The sequence below is a fragment of the Patella vulgata genome, chromosome 7, assembly GCF_932274485.2.
Source record: "Patella vulgata chromosome 7, xgPatVulg1.2, whole genome shotgun sequence".
Lineage (NCBI taxonomy): Eukaryota > Metazoa > Mollusca > Gastropoda > Patellidae > Patella > Patella vulgata.
Window position 1 is genome coordinate 38,705,767 of NC_065885.2, and position 25,866 is coordinate 38,731,632.

The 25,866-nt window shown below is 32.4% G+C and overlaps 1 protein-coding gene across 4 annotated transcripts in view; it reads left to right on the top strand.

Moving 5' to 3' along the window:
* The window catches only part of LOC126826683 (ephrin type-B receptor 1-B), an 82,087-nt gene that overhangs the window by 13,860 nt on the left and 42,361 nt on the right, over positions 1–25,866 (top strand). For all 4 annotated transcript variants that reach the window (XM_050555676.2, XM_050555678.2, XM_050555680.2 and 1 more), the window contains exon 3: positions 10,841–10,941. In XM_050555676.2, coding sequence (XP_050411633.1) covers positions 10,841–10,941 — 101 coding nt within the window. The remainder of the gene's footprint in view (positions 1–10,840; positions 10,942–25,866) is intronic.

The window sequence follows — 25,866 nt, forward strand, 5'->3', positions numbered from 1 at the left end:
GTGGCTGGCAAGCAATTTGCTGCAAAATTAGTAGATAGGAGCCATTAAAACTGGTGGTTTTGTTATTTAGCGAGTTTGGCTGCTTGTTAAAGATGAAATTTATCCTCTATAATAAGTGTCAGTTGTGTGCCTGTCGGGTAGTATTAGTAAAGCCATACTCACAGATTTATATGAAAACTGGATTAATGAAATTCATTAGTCGCGGTATTACATCAGATAAAAAAAAGGAAAAGGTTATGTAACAATGTCTCTCCTTATCTCACTATAAGAAGATTAACTTTTCCTTACATAGAGAAAGCAATATACTTTCTGTCTATATTAAAACACACTTTTTATATCCATATAAGTCTGTTATTTATATACAAAAAATATATCTTGCGTAAAACACAATATTTAATAGTATGCTGCATGTACAGTGTAACACTGAAAATATATTCGATATGTACTAATCACATTTATTCAAAATTTACTAAGTAAATAAAATAATTGAAATAGCAATAAATACTATCAATCTTGTATCAAACAAATCCATTGTACTGTATCTACAAAAGTTCAAAAATGTTATTTCACAACTTGGATCCCACCTAACAGTTAATATGGATTCACACAGGCAGAAATTGAATTATGATGTTATCAATTTATTGCACACTATTACAAAAAAGTCATGATTTACAGTTGTGTGTACTAGCCTAGTATTGATTGGAGTTGGTGAAACAGAATTCCTACATTTAGTTGTATCTTGAGCCACCATATAGGGACAACAGGTGATGGAAGGTTTATTGTACCAAGTGTTCAATAGATTACTAACTTACCGTACACAAATCAATATATTATTGAACACAATCACAAAAGAATAATTTAATGATTATTTTCTATCTTATAAAGTTGTAGCAATATAAAACACAGAGTACCAATCTCGCACAATATTGAAATATGTAGAGCAGCAAATAACATAGGCTTAAGTTGAATACCTACATGTACATATATTTAATATAATGAATATCAAATTCCATTCTAATTGATAAGAAAAGATAACAGGAAATAATAATAGGTCATGATAATGTTACACTTCATTTTTTTCTGATTGTTATCTATCTGTTGTATTAACAGTATTTTTTTCTATAGATTAACCTGAATCAACAGATAGTTGCCAGACCTTAAAATTATGTTCCATTGCTTTGGAAACTAAGAACAAAATCTGATGTTTTAAAGTAACAATAACAGGTACATGTATACATGTATGAAGTTGAAATTATTCAAATGAAATAGATTTTTTTTATTGTTAGTTAAAGTGTCTGGTTGTTATCTTTGCGATTAACACCAAATACATAGTAGCACACCAATTTGTCCTCTAATGGATGCTACTGTCCACCGGCAATTTGCAACAATAATGAAGAATCATTCTATTCTCCAGACCCAATAATTAAAAGAAGAAACTGCTTGCGTTTGATCATGATTGACATTGGCTGAGAGGAGATTCTTATTACATTGGTGAATTTTCAGAAGAATCTTATTACTGTTCTGGGTAGCGTACCTTTATATCAGTAGTAGGGGAATAGTAATAAACCTTCGACCACTTCTCAATGGATTTTTCGTTCTCTTTATTGATCGAGCAGTTTGACAGACCGAAAACTGCCACTGACATGATTGCTTTTGACTTCCAATTTTGTCTGGATTCAGTTCTTGCTTTTCTTGTCTTTACTCTCATCGACAGTTAACATGGGATAATACACCTTCTTATCCGAGACAATTTACGTTAACATCATAAACTTCATGTAGTCTCCTAATAATAACAGTGTAAGATCTCAGATCTGTGGATGTATTTGATGAATATAGAATATTTTTTACCCATTCCATTTGAATTAGTGTCATGACCATATTGATTTTTCGATATAACATTTACATGTTGAAGGAAATGATTTCAATTAGATTGATATACACAGTATGTTGCAATTTGGTTCAATTCATTTCAGAATATGATAAAAAAAACCTTAAGATGCTATAAGTTTGATGAAGAATATAGTTGACACCAAATCATGTTTGTACTCAACTTCTAGTAAACTTCATATTTTTATGATCAAGATGACCTCAGTAATTGACGATAATAAATCAATCAGATTTTGACACAATATGATACATCAGAACGATCCATCATTACTTTTGATTTAATCATGTTGCTATGAGTTGCAACTCTTCCTAGTTACTTGGAAACCATTATTTGAGGTTATGACCATCACTGTGTTATTGTGGCAATTAACATATACATGTACCTTTATACTAAACAGAAATAAGAGAGTTGCTCAGATTAAAACCAGACCATTATTCTTGACCTCAACTGTCACATAACTAGATATAAAAGTCTCTTTTGTACTGAAAAAGGTGGTGAAAAAATCTTAGGTTGTGTAAAATTTCCTGGGTCGGTGGAATCAATAAAGTAGTTAGCATCGATCTGCTCCACACAAATTATAGACAAACGGCAAATGGATAGTATCGGGGACGTGTAGGTAAACACATGGATAAGGAAACTCTACAGTGGGGAAAATTGCCATAAAGTAGAATTTGTCAGTACCAGTGTTTGTCCAGAAATGATGAGGATGTCGCAAATCCAGAAGAGTCTGAATAGGAAAGTTTACAGATATTTGTTGATGGGCTTCTCAGTATTAATTGGGCTGGTTGAGTTCATTGAATAAACTATCTGTTTGGTACATGTCTGGCTTTAGATCTTTAATTCAACAGACATGTTCTCAGGAAAATATTTCTGAAGAAAATCGTGATTGAGATCTGGTGTGTAGTTGAGCCAAGTCAAGGCAGACTGGATGAATTATCGTTACATGATTATTTATGATATGATATAACTCAATTCTAGCTGAAAATTAGAATAGAAGTTATAAAGCGTAATGATTGTTTCAAATTGGTTGACATATTAAATATGTCTAGTGAACCTTCATCTTGTCAAAGTGCTAATGATTTATCACGATAATACTGGGTTTTTTCTTCTTAAACCTACAGACACTGTATTGTATGACATTATGTTATTGCCTTGGGTGTTTCTGCTTTCATGTATTATGGTTGTGTTGTCACACATTGCCTTGGGGACACACTTACTTTAATGGTAGTGAGCTTATTCTTGCTTGACCTGAAGAAAAACTGGTCCCGTATATGACCGGTTACTTTGTAAATGCTGTCTCTATCGGTGTATTTTCCTTTCAGTAACAATCAATACAGGTGGTCAACACATTTAGCTAGCTCAGGAAATTTTTATATTATATGTACATGTATATAGCTTACTTACTGAAATCTTGCACCCCTGGTCAAAAATCAAGTGTTACTTTGTCAGATCAACGTTCTTTGCCATGACAAACATCATCGATCATTGAAATTGTATTACTTTTGTATTAAGGTGAGCATAGGAAAAATAAATTGCTGTTTGGTTTAATTTTGATTAATTGCGATCTGACAAAAATAAAATATGGTTCATTTTATGGGATTTTAGCATATGAAAATGTTAAATGCCAATGGAAGAAATAGGTTGAGATTTAGATACCTATCCTTCAGTAACAAGCAATAACAATAAAAAAAACTGGAACAGTATTTGTAAAGTAAGAAGGTCAGCATTCTGCCAGTGATGGTATAATTAATAGGTTAAATTTCTCTGGGGGAGGTTTAATTATCGAGGTTGTCTGTAGGTATCTTGTGTTAATTGTTACATGAATTGTTTATTTACAAATCACTGGTTGAGTAAATAGTAATTGACAATCAGTCATTTTTTTATGTATTTGATTGAAATGGCAAGTTTTAGTGGAGCCCACAGTTGGTTATCCAGTGTTAAAGAAGAGGCCATTACACTACAATAGTACCAGGTACCCTCTTACTGTCTGTTCTTCCACAATGTTTGCCGAGGAAACAGGATATACTTGGTAAATACTATTGTGCAAACACTAAATACAAACAATTAGAACTATTTTTAACACCACACAATAAGACAATTAACCAAGAGTTACACAGTTTTGAAAATGAATAGTTAGTCATTTTACTTTTTGCTTGGTTTGACATGAGGAAAAATATTTTTATATTATCTATAATATTAGGATTTGTCTACAATTTTTGTGCTATAAAAACTTCCCTCTCATGCCATTTCATTGAAAAATAATAATATAATAGGTGGTCCTTTGTATTAAAGACACAGTTGTCACTGGAGGGTAATCAATATTTTCCTTTTGTAAATTTTACAGAAGTAAGTTTTTAAAAGCATTCTTTACATAGTAATTTGGCTTCAATGATTATGGATAGAAATAAGTTATCATTCAGATGATTTAATAAAATTAAAGAGGCCTCCATAAAATCAATAGAACACTGATTGATGTTTGATTTTGGAAGACTGGTTTTTATTGTGTGTAGTCTTTTTGTGGAATATTGGGCCTATAATATAAATGTTGGATGTACCATTTTGAAGGTCAAGAGTGCAGGTAAGCATGAATGCGTGAATGTTTTTATGCACAAATAAACAAAAGTGATATCTCTGTTTAACATTAATATAGAGCAGAGGGAATATCATGCTACTGGCTTCCTACATCTGTAATTTATAACCACCAGAAGAAATGGCCTGGGTAGTATATGAAGTGATGGTCAAAGTGTGACACTTGACCTTGTCTGACCTCACTTCTAATAGATTTGCTATCTATTCCTATTATATTCTGTTGAAATAGGGAATCAAGTCTTGCAGAGATCATGAAAATATGGCATTATTTCCATATTTTCATGTATGGCAATTTATATTTTTATTTGTCAATAATCAAGAAACAATATGTCTTAATAAAACCAGCTTTGATAATAATAAACTAGTTATGACAGATTCTAAAAAAAGATATAAAAAGGTATTAGAAATTTTAAAAAATATATATATAAAATATGCAAAGTACATGCATGTTTGCATTATTTGAGGTTTATAAACAAGCAAGATATTATACACCTGTCTCTTTCAAATTAAATCAGATAATGCAGAAAGTAAAATTTAAATTCAGATAAAAGCTATTCTTTAATAATATTGTTCTCAAAAGCTTTATGTAAAAAAAAAATGTCTAACAATGCTCAAGTTGTTGAGCTTTGATCAAGATTGTCGGCATGTAATGAAATTTTAGGAGGATGAACAAACAAGTTTTTGTATATTTATGATCTTAAACACAATGCATGACTTATATAAATGGAAAATTGTCTCTCAAGAGGTTTTTGACTGTTTTGAAGAGCTAAACATTTTCGTATCGCTGAACACCAGTCAGTGAGTAACTTGATCTAAAGCTAGATGACTGTGTAATATAGTCAATAGTCCATCTTGTTGACATGCTGTTCACAAGGTTTAGTTTATAAAGTTTTTAAAAAATGTCTGTTGTATAATATGCAACTGAAAACTTGAAGTAAAAAAAAAAAACCTGCCTCTTGATTTACAGTTATAGAGGAATAGACACTTTTTAAAGTTACAATGGAGAGCTCCTTACATTTACTTGAATTTAATCAAAAAAAGGACTGCAGTGTGTTACTTAGATCACATGTAATAATCTAGGTGATTAAATTAAATGAGTTATTTTTCAATTGATGGCTGATGTTCTAAGATAGAAAATGGATGTTAACCTTAATGACATTAGGATTGATTGATTTTGATCATTTTTGGGCCATTAATATGCTTTTTGATTAGACTAGATTTTATAATGTATAGACTGAATATCTATATTTCCATATATTTTACATATTTTTACATGTCCACATGGAAATGTGGTCGTATATTGACTTCGTCCGTCATCCACAATTTCTTGTGAACACTCTACATACTACAGTTATTATCTGATCCTTTTGAAATTTATGTATGTTGTTTACATTAGTTAGACGAAGAATCCTATTTAATTTAACAATTTTTGTTAATTATTTCTAGAGTTATTGTCCTTGTTTCACTTAAATGAACCTTGTGAACACTCTATCGACATAAGTTATCATCCGACCTGTATTATTATATGCATTATCTAGATCAGTAAAACGAAGCGGCCTATTAAATTTTAAGAATTTCCGTTGATTACTTCTAGAGTTATGAAATTTATATGCATTATTTAGATCACGAAAACAAAGAAGCAGTTTCCGTTGATTACTTCTAGAGTTATGGCCCTTGTTTCACTTTGTTGAACCCCTTGTGAACGCTGTAACGACAAAAGTTATCGTCCGATCTGTATTCAATTAATATGCATTATTAAGATTAGTGAAAGGACAAAGCCTATCAAATTTCAGCAATTTCTGTTTCTATCTTCTAGAGTTGTGACCCTTGTTTCACTTTAATGTACCCCTTGTAAATAACAAAAGTTATCATTCGTTCGGTATGAAAATGACATCAGTGTCTTGTTAAAGCTCCCATTACAAAAGAATAAATATGTGAACCCTTGTCGACTGCTAAGACAATCTAGCTGCTGTGGGTGTATGTTTCATTGCCTGGCAGCCTATCTTTCACAGACATGTAGTTTGTAACTTTGTGTAGGCCGTAGTGCCGCTGTCCGGGCAAAATTTCCCTCATGGCACACTGTATGGCGTATGCCCGTCTTCATTAGCCCAGTTCGGAGCAAAACAGTAGGACGTTAAACCCCATTTCATTTCATTTCATTTCATTTTGTAACTTTGTATGATTTTACATACATGTACATATGGCAAAATTTTAATTGGAAGTGCTATTAATTGATATTCCCAAAGCTTTTCATCGCTGTGGTTGTTTTGAATTAAAATCTTGATTGTACAGGTAGCTAACATCAAATAAACTTTTCTCCTGATAGCATTAATGTATGGTGTAGAAGACATGTATGTCAAATATTTCTTGTTAATTGTACTTAATCTATGACCATGGATAATGCTATGGTGGCCTTACTTGTATTATTGACATTGAACACTCAATAACACTATGTACACAATCAACTTGTTCTTCTCTTCTATACAACAAATTTTAACATTCAAATCACAGATAAAAAATTGTGAATGGATATCTTCACAAATTGCATAATATAGATAGAGCAACCGATACAAATAGGTTTAAGTTTAGACTTCACTATCACAATGTTTTTCGAAAGTTGACTCAATATAAGAGAAAGTTATGAAGGTTAGCCAGTTCACTATTCATTTAAGCATGAACATTTATTTGGAAAGTGAACAAAGAGGTGTTATCTTTACGGTAGACATTTCTGAACTTGGCACATTCACTGAAAGAAACGACAGGGATTTGTCAAGTCCTTATTATGTCTAACTTTCCTTTTTTTAAACCAATTAAATGAATTCTTTTTCTTTCATGCCTTTTGTGAGATAGAGTAAATAAGTGTAGAATAATGAATACACAGTTTCTGATACCCTACTGTGAAGTTCACCATTTCTCTTTATGGCTGCTCTCTATAATAAGTAAGCTTTATAATAGAACCATACACTGAACTGCCAACTGAAGTGACTGAATTGCTAGCAAACTAATCAAATTATTTTCATTATTTATTGAACATTAATCAGAATATGAATTGATAAATAGAATAAAGTATGATTTTCCCTGCTATTCAATGTAGGCTATTGAATAAAGTTACGTGAAGATATTGATTACACGGCAGTAGTTTATTCATAATATTAGTCATAGAGAATTTACCATCTGCACTCAAAATCTGGTATCTGTTATTCTAATGGAATGTTTGACCCAAACCAACCCCCGCCCCCTCCCCCCAAAAAAAGAAATAAATAAAAAGAAACCCCACCATCATTACCTAACCAATCCCCCAAAATAAAAAACAATCAATAAAAAGAAACCAAACCATTATCTGATGGCAATGGTGCATTCCTAGCAATGTTTTGTCTTAAAATGACCTAACCAAAGTGTTCCAAACCGAGGAACATTGAGTTTGTTTAGTACCAATTTACATGTTGTTTTTTTGTCCTTTGTCATTTCAAAACATTTTAATAGTTTGTCTCTGTGTCCACCATCATGCTGAACGTTTATAGATTATACATTGTACATAAATCAGTACACATAAAATTTTATGTGCCCCCTTTTATAGTTAATTGTCATGGAAGCTGAGAACAAGTGAAAAGGATTGAGGTGTAACCACCATTTAATTCCCCAATATGGCTACCACCATACCATGATTTCTTTATCCCTCTTAATCTCTTAAAAGAAATTAATAATACTCTGAAGCATAAAAATTTCTTCAGCTCTTTTAAATAAGATTTACACCAACTGTTTAAATAAAGGAAATATTAGAATACGAATGTCATAAAATATTTTTGTCTCCAAGAAGCCGTTGAATGGTGTCATAAATGAAATAATATGGCTCGTAAATTTTAATCTTGTTCTCGTGACAGTAAATAAATTGAATTATTTCTTTGATCAGTCAATGGTGTAAATATCGTTACATTAAGATATTGCTATAGCTAAATCATATATCATAATTTTTATATGCCCACATTTAATGATTTTCGATAATCTGAACAGCTAAAGCTACATGTATCATCTGATTACCTATATATGTTTTGTGTATATTTGATAGCACTAGGAAGAACTAGAAGCCAATACAAATCTTATTATTTGTGAAAATTACTTCATGGGTTGTTACTCTTGTTCAATTTTTACTCTTATAAATGATCCCTTTACCTACAAAATATGCAACAACGTTAGTGGGCTGTTCAGACAACTGGTGTGGGTGTTATGTTTCTTTGCCTGGTAACCTGTCTTAATGTTTTATATGCATATTCCCAACTTCGGTACAAACATGATTAATGACATTGGATAATCAATCTATATTCATTGATAGTTATAAATGTTATGATTATTTCCTTGTTCAAGGTTTTTGTATTGTGTCTAGTCAAGATTTTAGAATCTGCCTAGCTACGGTGGCTGATAAGGGACATGGAAAATAATATCATTTATATTTTTTAATATTCACCCAAGTCAATTTTAATATAATTTGTTTTTTTATAATTTTCACCCAAGTCAATTTTAATTTCCACCCAAATCATTTGTAATATAATTTGTTTTTTTTATAATATTCACCCAAGTCAATTTTAATATAATTTGTTTTTTTATAATTTTCACCCAAGTCAATTATAATTTCTACCCAAGTCATTTGTAATATAATTTGTTTTTATAATTTTCACCCAAGTCAATTTGTCCCCTAGGACAGTTTGTCCCAGGACAACAATATCCATTATCAAAAACTGAATTAATCTTTACTTTTTATCCTAAATCTCAGTTTTGATGCTAGTTTTACATCATTTTACATTAAATGATATGCGTGTAGCAATCAGCTATGATCAGTGACACCTTTTGTGAGTTAAAGAATCCATTTATCCCTTCACTGTGGGTATTCTCCAGTGTCAATACTGCACTTGACTTATTATCAATATGCATTATTGTGTGTGCATGATAAAACAATGTAGACCGGACATCAGTTAGTTTCTTCAATATCTTCAATTTCTTTAGAATTAACTGTTGATCATAATTAAGGGACGAATAGCACTAGGGGACGAATTGTCCTCAGGGATGAATTATCCTAGGATGAATAGTCCAAGGGGACAAATTGTCTGGGGATGAATAGTCCGGAAACGAGTTGTCCGGGGATGATTTGTCCCATACCCGCAATCCACACCTGTATCTATAACAAGTTAATTAGTTATCAAAGACACTTGACGACAGGTGTGAAAACTATTGGTGGACAGGTTCTGTTTGATGAGAAAGATTACGCCAGACAATAATTGACCAACCTCCACTGTATAATGTTTCATTATATGCTAGTCAACCAGTGGCAAATGGTTGAAGGCCTATTGTTCAGTGACTATGGACATATTTAAGTAATGAACATTTCTTCGCCTTTATTCCTACTGATCATTTAGTTTTAACAAGACAGGGTGACAATGATGACAGTAGGAGATCAACTGATCAAAAGGCAAGGTGAGGATTTTCTCACATGGGATAGGCCCAAGTTATTAAAAATATGGGTAAACAGAGATTTGAAAAACTTACACAGCAGTTTGTGGAGGTCATCTCAAATATCATGTACATTGTAATACTAAAACCACTGTCAAAATCACGACACTTGTCAGATTAAAATTCTTTAAGTTGAACAAATCATCTTAATCTGTTAGTGGGAGTCGCAGGGATAGACCTAGCTAGGGTTAGGTCACCTCTTTAGTAGCTAGTGAACCCAGAGGTCAAGAAATAAAATAAAAACAACAATGATATGTTGTTGTGACCATGGCATGGTATATTGGGTACCATGTGGTATAATGAAGTAGTTCAGGTGGGCTGTGACAGGTAACAATATAGTCATCAGTAGAACAGACAGTTACAGACAATCAATAACAAAAGAGTAATACCATATCAAATTGTAGTAGAGTATTAATATTTAATAGGATGAGATTACGTTGACCAATGGTCAACTAACTTGTCTATTTATTCTACTGATTAACATTGACATTGATAGGATTGAGGTGACACGATATGTATTTGGGCACTCATTACCATCAGTATAACACTATAAACTGATTAGAACTGTAATCTGTGATGATCATTATAATTATTGATCAGATTGATTGATTTATCAAATTATTAGAAGGAATGTAGAAAAAAATGATGATGCCATTTCCAAACATAATTTGTTTTGAAATGAAATTAGAATTGAAACAGGATGTCTTGTCCTTGTCAAAATTTCAATTTCAATAGAATTTAATCTACATAATTATATGTGAAATGCTTGTGTTTCTGTATTGAGCTTTGCTTTATTTGTAGAAAAATTCATTTGAAAATTAAAACAGTGAAATAATAGATATCTTCTTATTTCTTTTACAGTAGTTTTATTGGATTCTGAAAATTTACAGAGATTAAGTTGGACTACTCATATAGCAAAAAAGCCAGATGCAACAGATACTTCAGAAAATCCTAATCAAGGGGTAAGATGTTTATTTATTTATTTTCAGTTGAACCAAACGTTTACATATTTCTGCATTAATAGCTGCATCATACATTACAAACATTGAATTACTAAAAGGATATGAAACAAAAACTCATAACAATTGACATTTTAATGATTTATACTGGTGGTGTGGCCCAACTTCTGTAACCAGTACAAACAACAGAAATGAAATGCTTTATAGGAATTGTTCAGTTGTTCTGTTTTTTTAGTATAAAAAAGTAACATATTCATTTTAAAAAAAAACCCAAAAACCATTGATAAACAGATTACATTGGAAAGTAATGTTGATGCATACTTCACTCTGATACACTTTATTGTAAATAACTAAAATAATTGAGTTATTAACCTCAGTTAAATGTACCTGTTACTACCATGTACAAAATGTTTACTGTGATAGTGGTAGGAGAATTTTACATGATAATATCACTAATTTATCCACACAGATGTGCATTTATGAAAAAAATAATTATTTTGCATAGAAGCAGTAGGGTCATAAAAAAGATTTAGCAGAAAGATAGGTTTTGATACTCATTATAGCATCATTTATATAGCATGCAATTAAAAAATCCAGAAAATAAGATAGATTCTATATTCTATAGACAGAATTAGAGCATAAAGTCTAGCACGATTATGAAGCGTGATTATTGATAGTTCATATCAATCTTAACAGATACAGGATTTAATAAACAGAGACAGTCACATATCCTTATAATGTATACCCAGGGCCATGTTTATGGTGCCGACAGACTGGAAGGATGCTCTGTTTTAAAATTGATATATGTGGTTTACATTAGTGAGACGAAGAAGCCTATTTAATTTCAATAATTTATGTGTATTACATCTAGCGTTATGACCCTTGTTTCACTTTGTTGAACCTTGTGAAAGCTATTATGGCAAAAGTTATCATTTAAATTAGTGAAATGAAGAAGCCTATTGAATTTCAGCAATTTCTGTTTATTACGTCTAGACTTATGGCCCTTGTTTCACTTTATTGAACCTTGTGAACAATCTAACTCCAAAAGTTATCACCCGATCTTTGTGAAATTTATATGCATTATTTAAATTAGTGAAACTAAGAAGCCTATTGAATTTCAGCAATTTCCGTTAATTACTTCTAGAGGTATGGCCCTTGTTTCAATTTGTTGCACCTTGGGAACGCTCTAACATCAAAATTCATATGCGTCATTTAAATTTGTAAAGATAAGAAACCTATTGAATTTCAGCAATTTCCGTTTATTACTTCTAGAGTTATGGTCCTTGTTTCACTTTGTTGCACTTTGTGAACGCTCAAACTTCTAAAATTATCTGCCGATCTATATGAAATTTATATGTGCCATAAGTTAGTAGAAAGAAGAATCCTATTGAATTTCAGCAATTTCTGTGTATTACGTCAAGAATTATGACTCGTTTCACTTTGTTGAACCTTGTGGACTCTCCAACACCGAAAGTTATCCAAACTTTGTGAAATTTATGTGCATTATTTAATTAGTGAAACCACGAAGCCTATTGAATTTCAGCAATTTACAATAATTACTTCTAGAGTTATGGCCCTTGTTTCACTTTGTTCAACCTTGTTAATGCTTGATTGATGAAAGTTATCATCCGATATGTATGAAATGTATATGCATCATTTAAATTTGTGAAACAAGGTCTATTGAATTTCAGCAATTTCTGTCAATTATTTCTAGAGTTACGGTCCTTGTTTTACTTTGTGAACCTTTGAACGTTTGAATGACAAAAGTGATCATCCGATCTGTATGAAATTTATATGCATTATTTAAATTAGTAAAACGAAAAAGCCTGTCAAATTTCAACAATTACTGTAAACTACTTCCAGTGTTAGGCCCTTGTTTCAGTCTGTAGAACTTTGTGAACCCGCAAACGATAAAATTATAATCTCATCTGTATGGAACGGTCTTGTGAAGGCCCCCAATTACTGTACCTACAAAAGAATAAATATGTGACAACCCTTGTCGACCCCTCGGACAATTAAGCTGCTGTGGACATATGTTTCGTTGCCTGGCAACCTATCTTATACAGATGAATATAAACACTAACCCTGTAAGAATTCACTGTATTTGTGACAGAATTGATCAAATAAACAAACCTTTGACCAATGTGCTTTGACATAAGACAACTATTGCTAAATGTTAGGTAAGCTTAGATGTTAGAACTCGACTGTGTTAGTTCTCTGGGAGGGAACTTTTCTTAAAGAATGTTCCAGTTGGTTAAAGAGAAGGAGAGTTGGGCCGCTATTCCTTTGAAGGCTGTAGAAAACAAACATGAAGAGATTGTCCTTCCTGTGGCCCTAGCCACTCGGAGCACAAACATCTCACACAGTAAATGTACACACACAATAGAAAGTTTTTCTCAAGAAAAATTGATGATTGGTGCGCTCTTCTTCAAATAGCAGGAGGAAATGGTAAAAATACTTGCCATGATACGTCCATGTTTATGTAAGATTCACAAGTGTTTTTATAAAAGATTGAACCACAATGTAGTCACAATGTCTTCAAATGTTCGGCCATGTTGCCTTTTCTTTCATTTTAAGTCTGTGAAAAACTCCAGTTTAATCAAATACAATCATTCCACCTTCTATCAGACTAGGCTCTAGTAACGAATTGAAATCTCTCAAACATTTGTTTCATTATCCTTTGTCTGTACTTTAAAGAAAGACAAAAATATTTTACAAGTTTTACTCAAAGGATTGAAACGATTGTTTTTCAGATGAAATTTTAGACAATGATTTCTGTGTTGGATAGAAAATGGAAAGCTTATGAATTGTTGATGAATTCAATTTTTTGATACCTGTATGTTGCTGATCGTCAATTGCATATTTTCTGACAAGAATTTGTTTTCACAGCTTAATCCACACTCAAACTCCTTATTTAATATTTAGTTAAAAAAAAACCAAAATCTAAATATCAAAGTTAGACAATCTCCCGACTTTGATTCAGTCAAAAGAAGCCTATCAAAAGATTTCAGAGAAGATTTTAAGTGGTGCTAACTTGTTATGACCATATATTTGGTTTACATCGTCTTTAATTGATGCACATTGTTGACATATTGTTATAAATATTGAACAGAATTGGAATTGAATTATTTTTGCAGTTTGCAAGTGATTAAAAATCACTCAAATGATGATCACAGACTATAAATTTATCAAAGTTATGCATTACAGAATTTGTTAAAGTCACTACATCCACATTCCAAACGGCGTTATGGTATACATGTAGTAGTTCATAAAGTATTTTTACAGTCCGGGGGTGAATGGGCTTTTTATTATTATTTTTAACCCCAACACAAAAGTTAAGCATTCATTGGATACATATTGTTATATATTAACTTCTCCATCAAAATATTGTAAAAGGAGTCAGTCACACTTCACAGGGATTAATTTTCAAAAGAAAGCTTAATTGAATTTTTTTTTTCTTTTTCTTTACATAAATATATAGCTATTCATGTCTAAGTTAGTCTGATTGTATTTCTGTAATAAAGAAATGAATCTTTAAAATGGAAGATTTAATATTAAATTTATTAGTTTTTAATTTTCATATTTTGTATTCAACATCAAAAGACATTTGATTATACCAAGGATTTAAAAATCTGGAAAACATAATTCACAAAGATATAAAAAGTATTATAGTCACAGTGCATACATGTACATGTAGAATCTAGACAGCAGACCTAATAATGTAGAAACAGTAGGGTGGTGAATAGTATTAGATAAATGGCTGGTATTGAAGAACGCTTCATTTAATCTCGGCACACAAATAGCTCTAATGTGTTGGAGCTTCAAATAATAGACTTAAATTTCAACTGTTGGTCGCTGAATAAGGGAGGGCTTCAACATTTCCTTGATCAAGAGTTAATGGTTTTGTGCTGTCTCTGTTGTCCCGCTGGATTAAAGGACTTGAACTGGGCTGTTTGAATACTGTCTTATAAAATAGTGTGTAATTTAATAAGCTATATAATTTTGTAAAGTATAATACTTATTGTGTGATGAGATACATTCTGTGTCAATTCTCAGCAGGAAGACGAGTTTCCTATCTGCCCTATCTTCCAGTTAGAATAAAAGATAATTCAAAAAATGAGCCAGCTGATAATATTTGATTATTATGAAAGAAATATAAATGTTAGGTACAATAACAAGACATTGTGTCTATGTACATTTGATTTTTCTGTGGCTACCTCCCACCCTAAATTAGATAAACTAACAGTTTACTTAATTGAGTGTCTGTGATATGACATATCTATTACTGGGCACAGTTTTAAAGAACGCTAATCAATGTCTGGTCTCAAGTCTAAGCTTTAAGCAAACTGCATGTATTTTAGTACAATATATAGAATAACTGTAGATTGCCATATCTTTTCAGTAAGCAAATTTCACAAGACAATTGAGAAATCACAAAACCATGGTAATAGCATGTTCAGCTAACAACTTGATCATCAACCAATAAAAACATAGGATCAGAGAGCAGCACGTCTGTGGTGAATACCTTTACTTTGTAGGGATCACGAAGAAAGTTCATGTGCCGTCTGCCCATTTGTATAGTTCTTTACAAGTAATGATATTGTCCTTAAATGAAATTTGCTACACCAAATTTGAATGTTTACAAAGCAGAAGTGATGAATAGAAGAAATTTGATCCTCAGCCTTGCATCAACTTAATATATCTACAAATGTATTGCAGGCGTTGGGTATCTTTGTATTACCGTCAAAAGAGCTTTGTTCAACTAAATGCTGAAGAAATAAAATCCATCCCATCAAATATATACATTGAAAATTGTCAAATCTTGCTACTTGTGCAAGCAATACCAACCACTACTAGTAATGTTGAAACTTCGTGATTCAGTCAAAGTTATTTGGTAGCAGAGCTGATCTAAAACAAGTTTTAAATGTGCGCCTAATTCACTTGATCAGTGAACCTTGAGATCTATTACAAATACATCACTTAAAAAACAGATGGAGGTCCAAAATAAATAAACAAAACACATAATAACTGTAAACTGATCACTTCTTTTGTATTCTTTTACAAAGATCGTGATTGTCTGTCATAATTTCTAAACGGTGACATGAATTCATTTTCAGAAGTAGGTGTTGAATATTCATTCACCCGAAAAATAATTATAGAAGAATTTTTATAAATAACAATAAACCTGAAACACAATCTTGACTATTTTACTGTCAGTCCCATCTACCTGTTCTTTGTGATGAATAATTAAACCAAAGAATTGAGAAAATCATAATATTTATGGTAAGATACTATTATCAATGTTACATAACAGGCTTATAGATTAATCACACAAAGCATATCATTTTAACTGCATAAAGTTAAAAATACTGATTCCCCAGGTCTACAGTACTAGTCTGCAAAATACAGCAATGTTCATGACACATCGTGGTTGATTGATTGGCCATGTTATTCCCCAGTCACAGTCGACTAACAAGCTTTTGCTTCTTACTGAATATTTGCTGGGCTCTCAGACCACAATTGCTACACATTGGAGAGATGAGAACACAATGTCAATTAGAAGATTCCTATTCATCTCTTACTTAAGGCAAACTACTTTGTTTATATTGTGGTACTTTGGTAGAAATATTGTAGAATTTACAGTGGCAGGAAATTTCAATTTCTCTTTCCCCAAACTCAATGCAGTCAGAGAAAAAGGTATGACCTTTTTATCTTGAAGCAATTTTTAAAAAATGCTATTGAAGTGCTGCTACAGTCATCTCAGATGTATTTTTTCTATCAGTCGAAGAGAGTTACATGTGCAACTTATAAACTTTAAATAAGACCATGTGGGGTTAAGCAAAATGCTCACATTTAAGCAATACTTGCCATAGTTATGTTACTGTACTGTTTGACCAATACCTCTGCCTAAGATGAATCAAGAGACTGAAGTAGTAGTGAATATATGTACCTGTCAATATTATATAAATTTTCATAATATCCAGGGGGATTACGTGGCTAAGTGGGTAAGACGCTGGCTCGCTAGCGTGGAGGTCAGGTGTTCGATCCCTGCATTGGCTGAGAAAGTTCATCAGATTTTCCGGCGTGGTTTCCCCTTGTCAGTGATGCAGGACGGAGAGCCTGACAAGGACAGCTGTCTAGCCTGGAGGTCAGGTGTTCGATCCCTGCATTGGCTGAGAAAGTTCATCAGATTTTCCGGCGTGGTTTCCCCTTGTCAGTGATGCAGGACGGAGAGCCTGACAAGGACAGCTGTCTAGTCGTTTGGAATTGACGTGCACGTAAAAGATCCCTTGTCAGTTGGAATTTGATATAAGAGTAGGCCGTAGTGTCACTGCCCAGGCAAAATTTCCCTCATAGCACACTGTATGGCGTATGCCCGTCTTCATTAGCCCAGTTTAGGAGCAGGACAGTAGGACGTTAAACACCATTTCATTTCATTTCATAATATCCACATTTTTACTACGTACCTAAACCGTAGACTTTTTACCAAATAAAATCTAACAATATACTCTATATTCCTTGTTTTGTGGTGGTTATTTAGCGTAAAGACAATCAATGAAGAATGGTAGTAGTGATTGACTACTGATAACATATGGTTTACCAAGGCTATCATAATACGTGAAATGGAGCGACATATTTGATTATATTTTGTTCCATGTATCAGAGTGTGCTATCTTGTTTTTTATTGGAGTTTCCATGATCGGTGGAGCACAACCTTGTAGCATTGATAGCGGACAGTGTAGTCTCACACTGATTTATCTGTCAGGATTTTCTCTGGTGGAAAATAAGTACAGGGCAACCATTGGAAAAATTATTGCTTGGCAACAAAAGATATGCATTATGAGAAAAGTGATTCAGTTAATTAAACTGAGGAAAATGATCCAATAAAGTTGGTCTTGCATATTTGGCTCATTTATTAAAAGCTGCTTCATATTATAATATGAAATAATTCATCAATCACATGCACATCCTCATTTTCTCTCATTTATCGTGACTATTCTTGAATTCTAACTACACTATTATATTTTTTTTAAATGATCAATAAACAATTTAACATTCAGTGAGTTGTGGTGTTGTGTATCAAGGTATTAGTTTATGATAGTACTATTAAACACTGTTATGTTTACGCAAGTTTGCATGATTTATCAGTAGCTATTACACTAATCAATATAATAAAGATGTAAGCTGTGACTCTTGGGGATAATTGAAAAAAAAAATCATGACAATAGTTAGTCTTTATGATATAACAACTCGATTTAGTGAAATACTGGGACTTAAGTTGAGGATAGTATGGCATACTATTATACATTGATCCGGACTCAAGAGACCCTTCATAGGATAACTGATCGCCAAGTTTTATAGGGAAATATTTTGTGCATGGTCCTGAGGGTGAGATATCATTTCCTACCCACAGGGACAATTACAAGTAAAGGGCTAGGTCATGGAGCTTGAAGGCTTGATGGAGCTGATTGACACTATCAGTTTGGAAGGATCAAAAAGCAATTTAGTTGTTGTTTCTTTCTATTTATTTTGGCTCACTGGCATACCTTGTGATGTGTTTTACAGAGAAATAGATGAACTAAGCTTGTCTGTTCAACTTGCATGTAGTCCCAAACAGCAATCATTGGCTAACATTACATGCAGTTTTTAATCAAATTAATGAGATGTCTGGTGGTGTTTTGTTTTGTGGATGAAAATGCAACCATATCATATCTCGGTAGAATATAAACATGCTGATGGATTTTATGATTGAATACCTTTTGTCTGAAATAAGATGAACTAAAAATAATAAATAGAAGCTCTTAACAGATTTGTCCCATTTTGTTATTTGATTTACTCAAACAGCCAAAGTTAATTAATAAACAAATCTTGGTGTGGATAATTGTTGGACTTTTTACCCGATTCGATGTATTTGGATTCTATTTTTGGTGTGGGTGAAATTAGGGTTCAGCGTTTGTCACAACAAGAACCTTTTAGAAAAAAATTCCTGAAAAAAAATAATAGTTTGTGATATCTTTGCTATTTACTGAACTACTCTTGTAGAGAAAACGTAGGTTAAGTGGCAGCATATTTCCTCTTGGCTGCAGGCCTTCCTTTCACTGCCATTGCCACTTGATATCATCCTTTTCACTGGGTAGCAGATACATTGCCTGATTTTCAATGTTTCTATACTGTCCTATTGATTTACTGTAGGAAAACTGTTAGACCTGTAAAAGGGCTTATGTTCTGATGGAACTCGAGTGCTGAAAAACATGGTACTGGTTCATAGAAGCTTTTTATTAGTCCAGTTAAATGAACTATAATCACAGCTCTTTAACCATCTATCATGGAAATGGAAATGGAGTTTTAAGATTTTCAAGTCGCTCGCATCTAAAGGTGACCATAAAAAGCAGAAAAAACACTTTTTTCAATATCCAGACTTCCCGTGTCTTACAAATGAGATAATCCATGTTAGATTTTCCTATTAGGACATATTATTGTATACATTTATTTTTTCTGTCTTGAGTCTTTATATTGATTGTTTATGTAACAGAGACTTATAGAAATGGAACAATATTTTGCAGACAATTAGGGATTACGTAGGGTGTGGGTGTGTGTATTTATATATATCTTTACATCCATATAGGTTTAATTAGCCTTTGAAATAAGGGAGGGAAAGAATAAACCTTTACATGTCTATGAGATGTCTATGTGCACAAGACAATGCACTGTTTATTCAAGACATGTTTTTGGGTGAGTTTTTGTTACCGAATAGTACATGTTTCTGTAAAAAGGACACAAGTACATATACAAATAGCAATTGAACACTTGTAATATCAGAAATTCTGCAGTTTCTTCCAAGCTCATTAAAGAAGTAACGGTAATTGATTAGGGATACCTTCTGTTTCTGAGATTTTTACACATGTCGAAAAGTTTGTTTTGAGAAGAATTTAGTGTTTATTTTGGAGTAGAAACTGTCTGGTGTATGTTAATGCACTGAGTTTTTCAACTTTTAGTTGATGAAATTTGAGACGATTTAAACTGGTTTAGGAATCTGTCAAAATATATACGAAACTGAACTTGACACCTACATACATTTACTTAGTATACCTTCATGCAAAAAGTTCCAATTAGAATAACCCAAAGCTGAAACGGCTAATTTCCACTTTATAATAGCTTAGAGGTCTAGGATTCATTTTCATTATTTAAATTTACATCTTTGTGCATTGGAAATGTCAATAAATTGAGAAAAAAAAAAGGATAGCATTTCAAAAGTATACTGAAATCGAATTGTCGATAATTTGATTTTAACATAGAAAGGTTAACTCATAATGATAATAATATGTTTAAAAAAAATTTAGCTAATAGATTTTTTTATACAAAATACTAACACTAGCACTAGTCATGCTCTATATCCTTTTCAAACTAACTCAACTCTCCAATTTCTTTCTTAATGGAGTTTAATCCTCCACTTGTAAAGGCCTTCACAAAGGCAATGGTTTCCGCGATTCACTGGTGTGACACTCGATAAAATATTGGACGGCAAGTAATATTGAATGTCCACCCAAGTCTTGTTTAACTTGAGAAGAATGAGACATGGGTTAATGAATAGACACAGTCAATAGTAGGCCTCACTCTTTAATACCCTCATGTACCTCATATTTACTTTAGTGTCTTGTGGGGCCCGAGTACATTATTGTTGAGTTTTAGTTCAGATAAAGAAATAGGATCTCTTGTGAATATTTCAAGTATTTTGAGCCTACCCCAATATGAAGAACTCTTTAATTTACAAGCATTGCGCAATAAGATTCATTTTATACCTTCCACAGAAAAAAAAAATCAGACTTGTAACAAATAATTAAATAAAATTATGTAAAAATTATTAGTGAAAGGTATTTATATAGGTAATTGCAGGGATATACTGAAGTGAATAATTATATGTTGTTAGATTTATTATGTACTCTAATGTAGAAGATTTATAAATAGGGTATATACTTCTTTGTGATTCATATTTCCCATACAAATAGTACTCACAAAATGAATATCGAGTATGTAATACATGGAAGACCAATTAACGTTCATGCAATATTTTAATAACAGGAAAAATGCAGATGTTAAAACAGCAGTGCTTGTTAAATCATTTGCCATGTGACAACAAATGTGACTAAAGTTCAATCATTTGCATTTAAAACCATTTGTGCATAGCTGGAGGTACTTTGATTTTATTGTTTGCCTTAAAACAGAAAATTAACTTGGTTCCCTTTTGTGTCACTTTCTTTTTTGTTCTTATTTCTCCACACTTGTCTTGTTTTCTTGTCACTCGATGGTGCCATAAAACATCTTACTCACCTTTTCCTCTTACGCTTTTCTTTCAATGACAAGCACCAATCTCAAGGTAAGGATAATTGAATTTCCTTCTATTAGTCATGGTCCAAATTACAATTCTTTTAGCAGTGTTAAAAAACTGATGGATTAACAGATTCCCCAGAGCCAAGCAACAAGCATTTTGACTAACATGTTGAATTAAGAAGTCAATTCTCTATTAAAGAAAAATAGAAATAAAATTGTGGAATCTCCCAGTGGGCATCGACAATCCAGTTGTTTTTATACGCCCACATTTTCATGTGGACGTATTATGCCGTCGTCGCTGTCCCTCCGGACGACACTCAACAGGATACAATTTTTACCCGATTTTGACGGAACTTAAAATATAGCTCTATCTCCCAAAGATCTTGGTTCCTTTCGATATTGGCATGTATCAGACTATAACTTCATAATTATGGCCCCTGATTTTACGAAAAATCATGTTTTTAGCTTGTGGACAACCTAATGGTCACAATTTTTACCCGATTTTGATGAAACTTGAAATGCATATTTATAACCCAAAGATCTTGGTTCCTTTCAATATTCGCGCATATCAGATCATTAATTCCTGAATTATGTACCTTGAATGTACAAATAATCACGTTTTTAGCTTGTGGTCCCTTTAGAGGTCACAATTTTTATCCAATTTAAAAAAAAAAACGTGTAAATATATCACCTTTACACACTAAGATCTTGGTTCCTTTTGATAATCGCGCATATCCGAAAGTAACTTCCTGGATTATGGCCCCTGATTGTTTGAAAAATCGCATTTTTACCTTGCGGATTCTCTAGAGGTCACAATTTTTTTTCTGATTTTAAAAAATGTTTAAATATATCACCATTCCATCAATTTGTAAGCAAATTGTGTAAAAGTATGTAATACAAAGGTTGTGGACCCTCTAGAGGTCACGATTTTTATCCGATTTTGATGAAACTTAAAACATATCTTTATATCCCAAAGACCTCAGTCCCTTTTGATATTTGTTTATCTCAGACCATAACTTTCTGGATTATTGCCCCTGATTGTACAAAAAAATTGTTCTCTATCCATTTCTTGCAAAATGTGGGCGTATCCTGCCTGGCAGCCGCTGGTTTAGACACTGGTAGTTATAATTGTTGACTTGATCATTATATTTACTGACAAATTGGACAATTTATTATTTACATGTGGATTTGTCGAATTACTATTTTTAAAAACATGATATTGTATGTATGACAAACCCAATAAAAATTCATAACTCTCTGATGAAGTAAACATACTACTTGAACATTTCATTGACATAGCTAAGAGTATAAAAACTTGATACTATCATTCAGTGGTCATTATGAAATTGCCTGTGTCACTGGTGGCTATGAAATTGATATGAGTTTTTATATTGCCACTGGTATACAGGCGATTGAAATCAGGAAAAAAAATCTTTGAGCTGTCATATGGAATCTGGCCTGAATTAATACTACAAATGGTTTAAAGGCATTGAAGACATGTATATTGAGAAGTTCAAATTTGATTTAGTTTGACTCATCAGTGAATGTTCTGAGAAAAGTTGTTAATTTGTTGAAGATGGGGTAGAAAAGTTGAACCTTGTTAGCAATAGTCTGCACAAATTTTATTTGTAGATCAATCTTCTAACATATGGCCAGGGACCAACTGTTGGTTAAGCTGAAGAATTTTAAGAAACTGACAGATTTTAGAAGTGTGTTTGTTTGAATGGCTAGGAAAATTTGAAGTATCAACTATCATGGCAGATCTGTTGAGGTTTTAGACCACCATTTGAATACTAACCCAGGTCACTCGGCTTACTTTCCATTTCATGTCTAGTCTGACACCATTTTGTATACAATTTATTTCTTATCATAATAATATGGTTTGTGACCATAGTCATATTGTCCAAACATTTTGAAGATGTCATGTTTTGTAAGGAAGTGTGGTATTACTAGAATAACAATATATAATGATATATTTTGGTTGGCCATCATGGACAGTTTGATCAGGTTTCCTTGAGAAAAGAATGAAATGTTGGTCAGAAAATATTATGGTTGAATTGCATGATAAACTCATCATCCTTGTAACTTTGTTTAATTTTGTAATGTTACATGCTGATTCTTGTATTCATTTGTTACCATCCAATCTGGAAACATCCTCTGAGAAGTGTTGGTATCTGTAGTGTTGTTGAAACATCAAAGAACTGTATGTCTTGTAGAGTCCTGTCTTATCAGATAAATATACATGTTAGTATTGAAAGATTGCTCTAATATATTGACTTATTATTGTTATCATATCTTGCAGTGTGGGGTGCTTATCTGTGTCTTAATCTGGTACATGTATATGTATATATTAGCTGTGTCATCACTTCAACAACAAGCCTTGAAACTGTAGACATACAAACCAATATGATATCTTCAATACCTATATACCACACACAATCAAGCACTGCATCAACTACTTCAGTATCTTAAAAATTTCTCCCATCACAAAACCTGCCAAATATACATAATAAATCTTAATTTTTTCCATTGCATATATATATATGATCTGATATGGTTTCCATTTCAATTTGGCAATGAGTTATATCAACAAAACTCTTAGAAAAGGTTTTCAGTAATTTTGCCCATTTTTTTGTTCTAGAAAGATAATTTATTTTGGTGAGTCACATATTTTACTTTAAGTTGCTGTTAAACATCTGAACTAAACAACATAAAATACATGTACACAGTGCTGATTTTCTCGTTAGATTTCATGTTAATGGTGCACCACAAAATTACACATACCATTTACAACATGTTTCTATCAATCAGGGTGATGAAAGATGGCTATTGTTTTATCTATGTCAATCAGTGGGTAGCCATTAATTGCAACTTTTGGTGAATTTGTATTTCTGCTACTGACATTAAGATAAGAATATTGAGTTTAAGATAGTGAGTGTCTCTGATGCTGTAGATAGTGCAGGTTTCTGTGCCTATTTTTCTATCATTTAAATAGTAACTTGTCAATATAAATTTGATTGCAAGTGACCACATATGATAGGCCCATGTTTTACTATCTTAACAACACCTCCTACAGATGCCTTGAACAAAATTTGGGTAGATCTAAAGTGATAAAGGGAGACAATCAGGATAGATACAGTATGAATCAGACACAGTTTTTTTGAGAAGAAAATTACAGGAACTGTTTCATATGTGTCGGTACAAGAAGTGATAGAAATCTGAAATTCACAACAAACTTGGAAAGCTATTAAAGATATGTTTCCAAATAGACTTAACATTTTTACATAAATCAAGCAGCTGAAATTAGTGTTATGACATATTAGCTTGGCTCTAATCCCAGATATGCTGAGTAAGAATTTGTCGGTGCTTCCTTGAACCTGTGGTTCCACATAAGTTGTCACATACTGAAAATACATTAGGTAGATATCTATTTTGGTTGTTGGCTAGTATACTTGGTTCCTCAATCTGAATAAACATGGTGTTGTTGTTCTACTATTGTGTAAATGGGACTCATTGTTTACAGATGGAGTAAAATAATATTTTTATGGACATTGGTCTCTTTTAAAAGGTGATCATAAACACAAATATTATGTTGTGGCTTTCAGGGATGACTTTTGAAATACTGGACTAACTTTTTACTGTTGATAGAATGAATTCATATAGAATTTTGTCATCATCAAATTTGTGCAGCATGAAGAAATGTTGAGTGTTAAAGACAATCTTATCATATTAAACTGATGACGTGCTTTAAGACTGATGTTCAGTTCACTGGATTCCGTTAGATACAAATTTCCCAAATGGAAATAAGATAAATGAATTTTGTTGCAATAAAAGAGCCATGTGGATTTCCCTAGAGATGATGTGTTGTAATTGTCACTAACCCAGGTGCTTCCTCGTCACCAGTAATGATCGTGGTCACAAATTCTATTCTAGCACCAACCATTAACATATCAACATACCAAGATCACATCAAACATGTCCCCAGACTTGAGCAATCGGGTAATTGGCTTGGCTGAGTCACCTATAGCTCGTCTCTAGGGAGCCGGCATCCATCTTGTGGTTTAGTGCAGTTTTGATCAGACACCTTAATCCTAGCAATAAAAAACTTAATGTAATCAAATCATTTTATCACATGCTTTTTAAATAACCCCCTGCTAGATTGGTGGCAGAGAAATCTATTTAAAACCAGGACTCCATTTGGATGATATATTTGTCATTGGGTACTCGGTCCTCCCTTTAACAGCTGTATTTAAATTTCTCAACTCGGGTGTTTAATTTTCACACTCCACATGAACAAATCAACGATTGATAACACTGTTTAGAAAAAATGGTCTCTTGAGTATTCTGAAGTAAATAATGAGAAATGATGTTTTTAAAAGCATTAAAGAATTGTTTTAGGTACTTATGTAAATATTTAAGCTTGCCATACTTATTTACAATATGTAGACAATTGATATAAGGTAAATAGCAAAGATCTGTATATAAATTGTGTTTATAATTTCACTGATATTTAATTCTCTTAAAAGTAGGAAGTTAAACGGTAGGCATTTAAAAGATTACAGAAATAGTTTTGGGGGTAAACCTGGTTCGCCTTTAAAT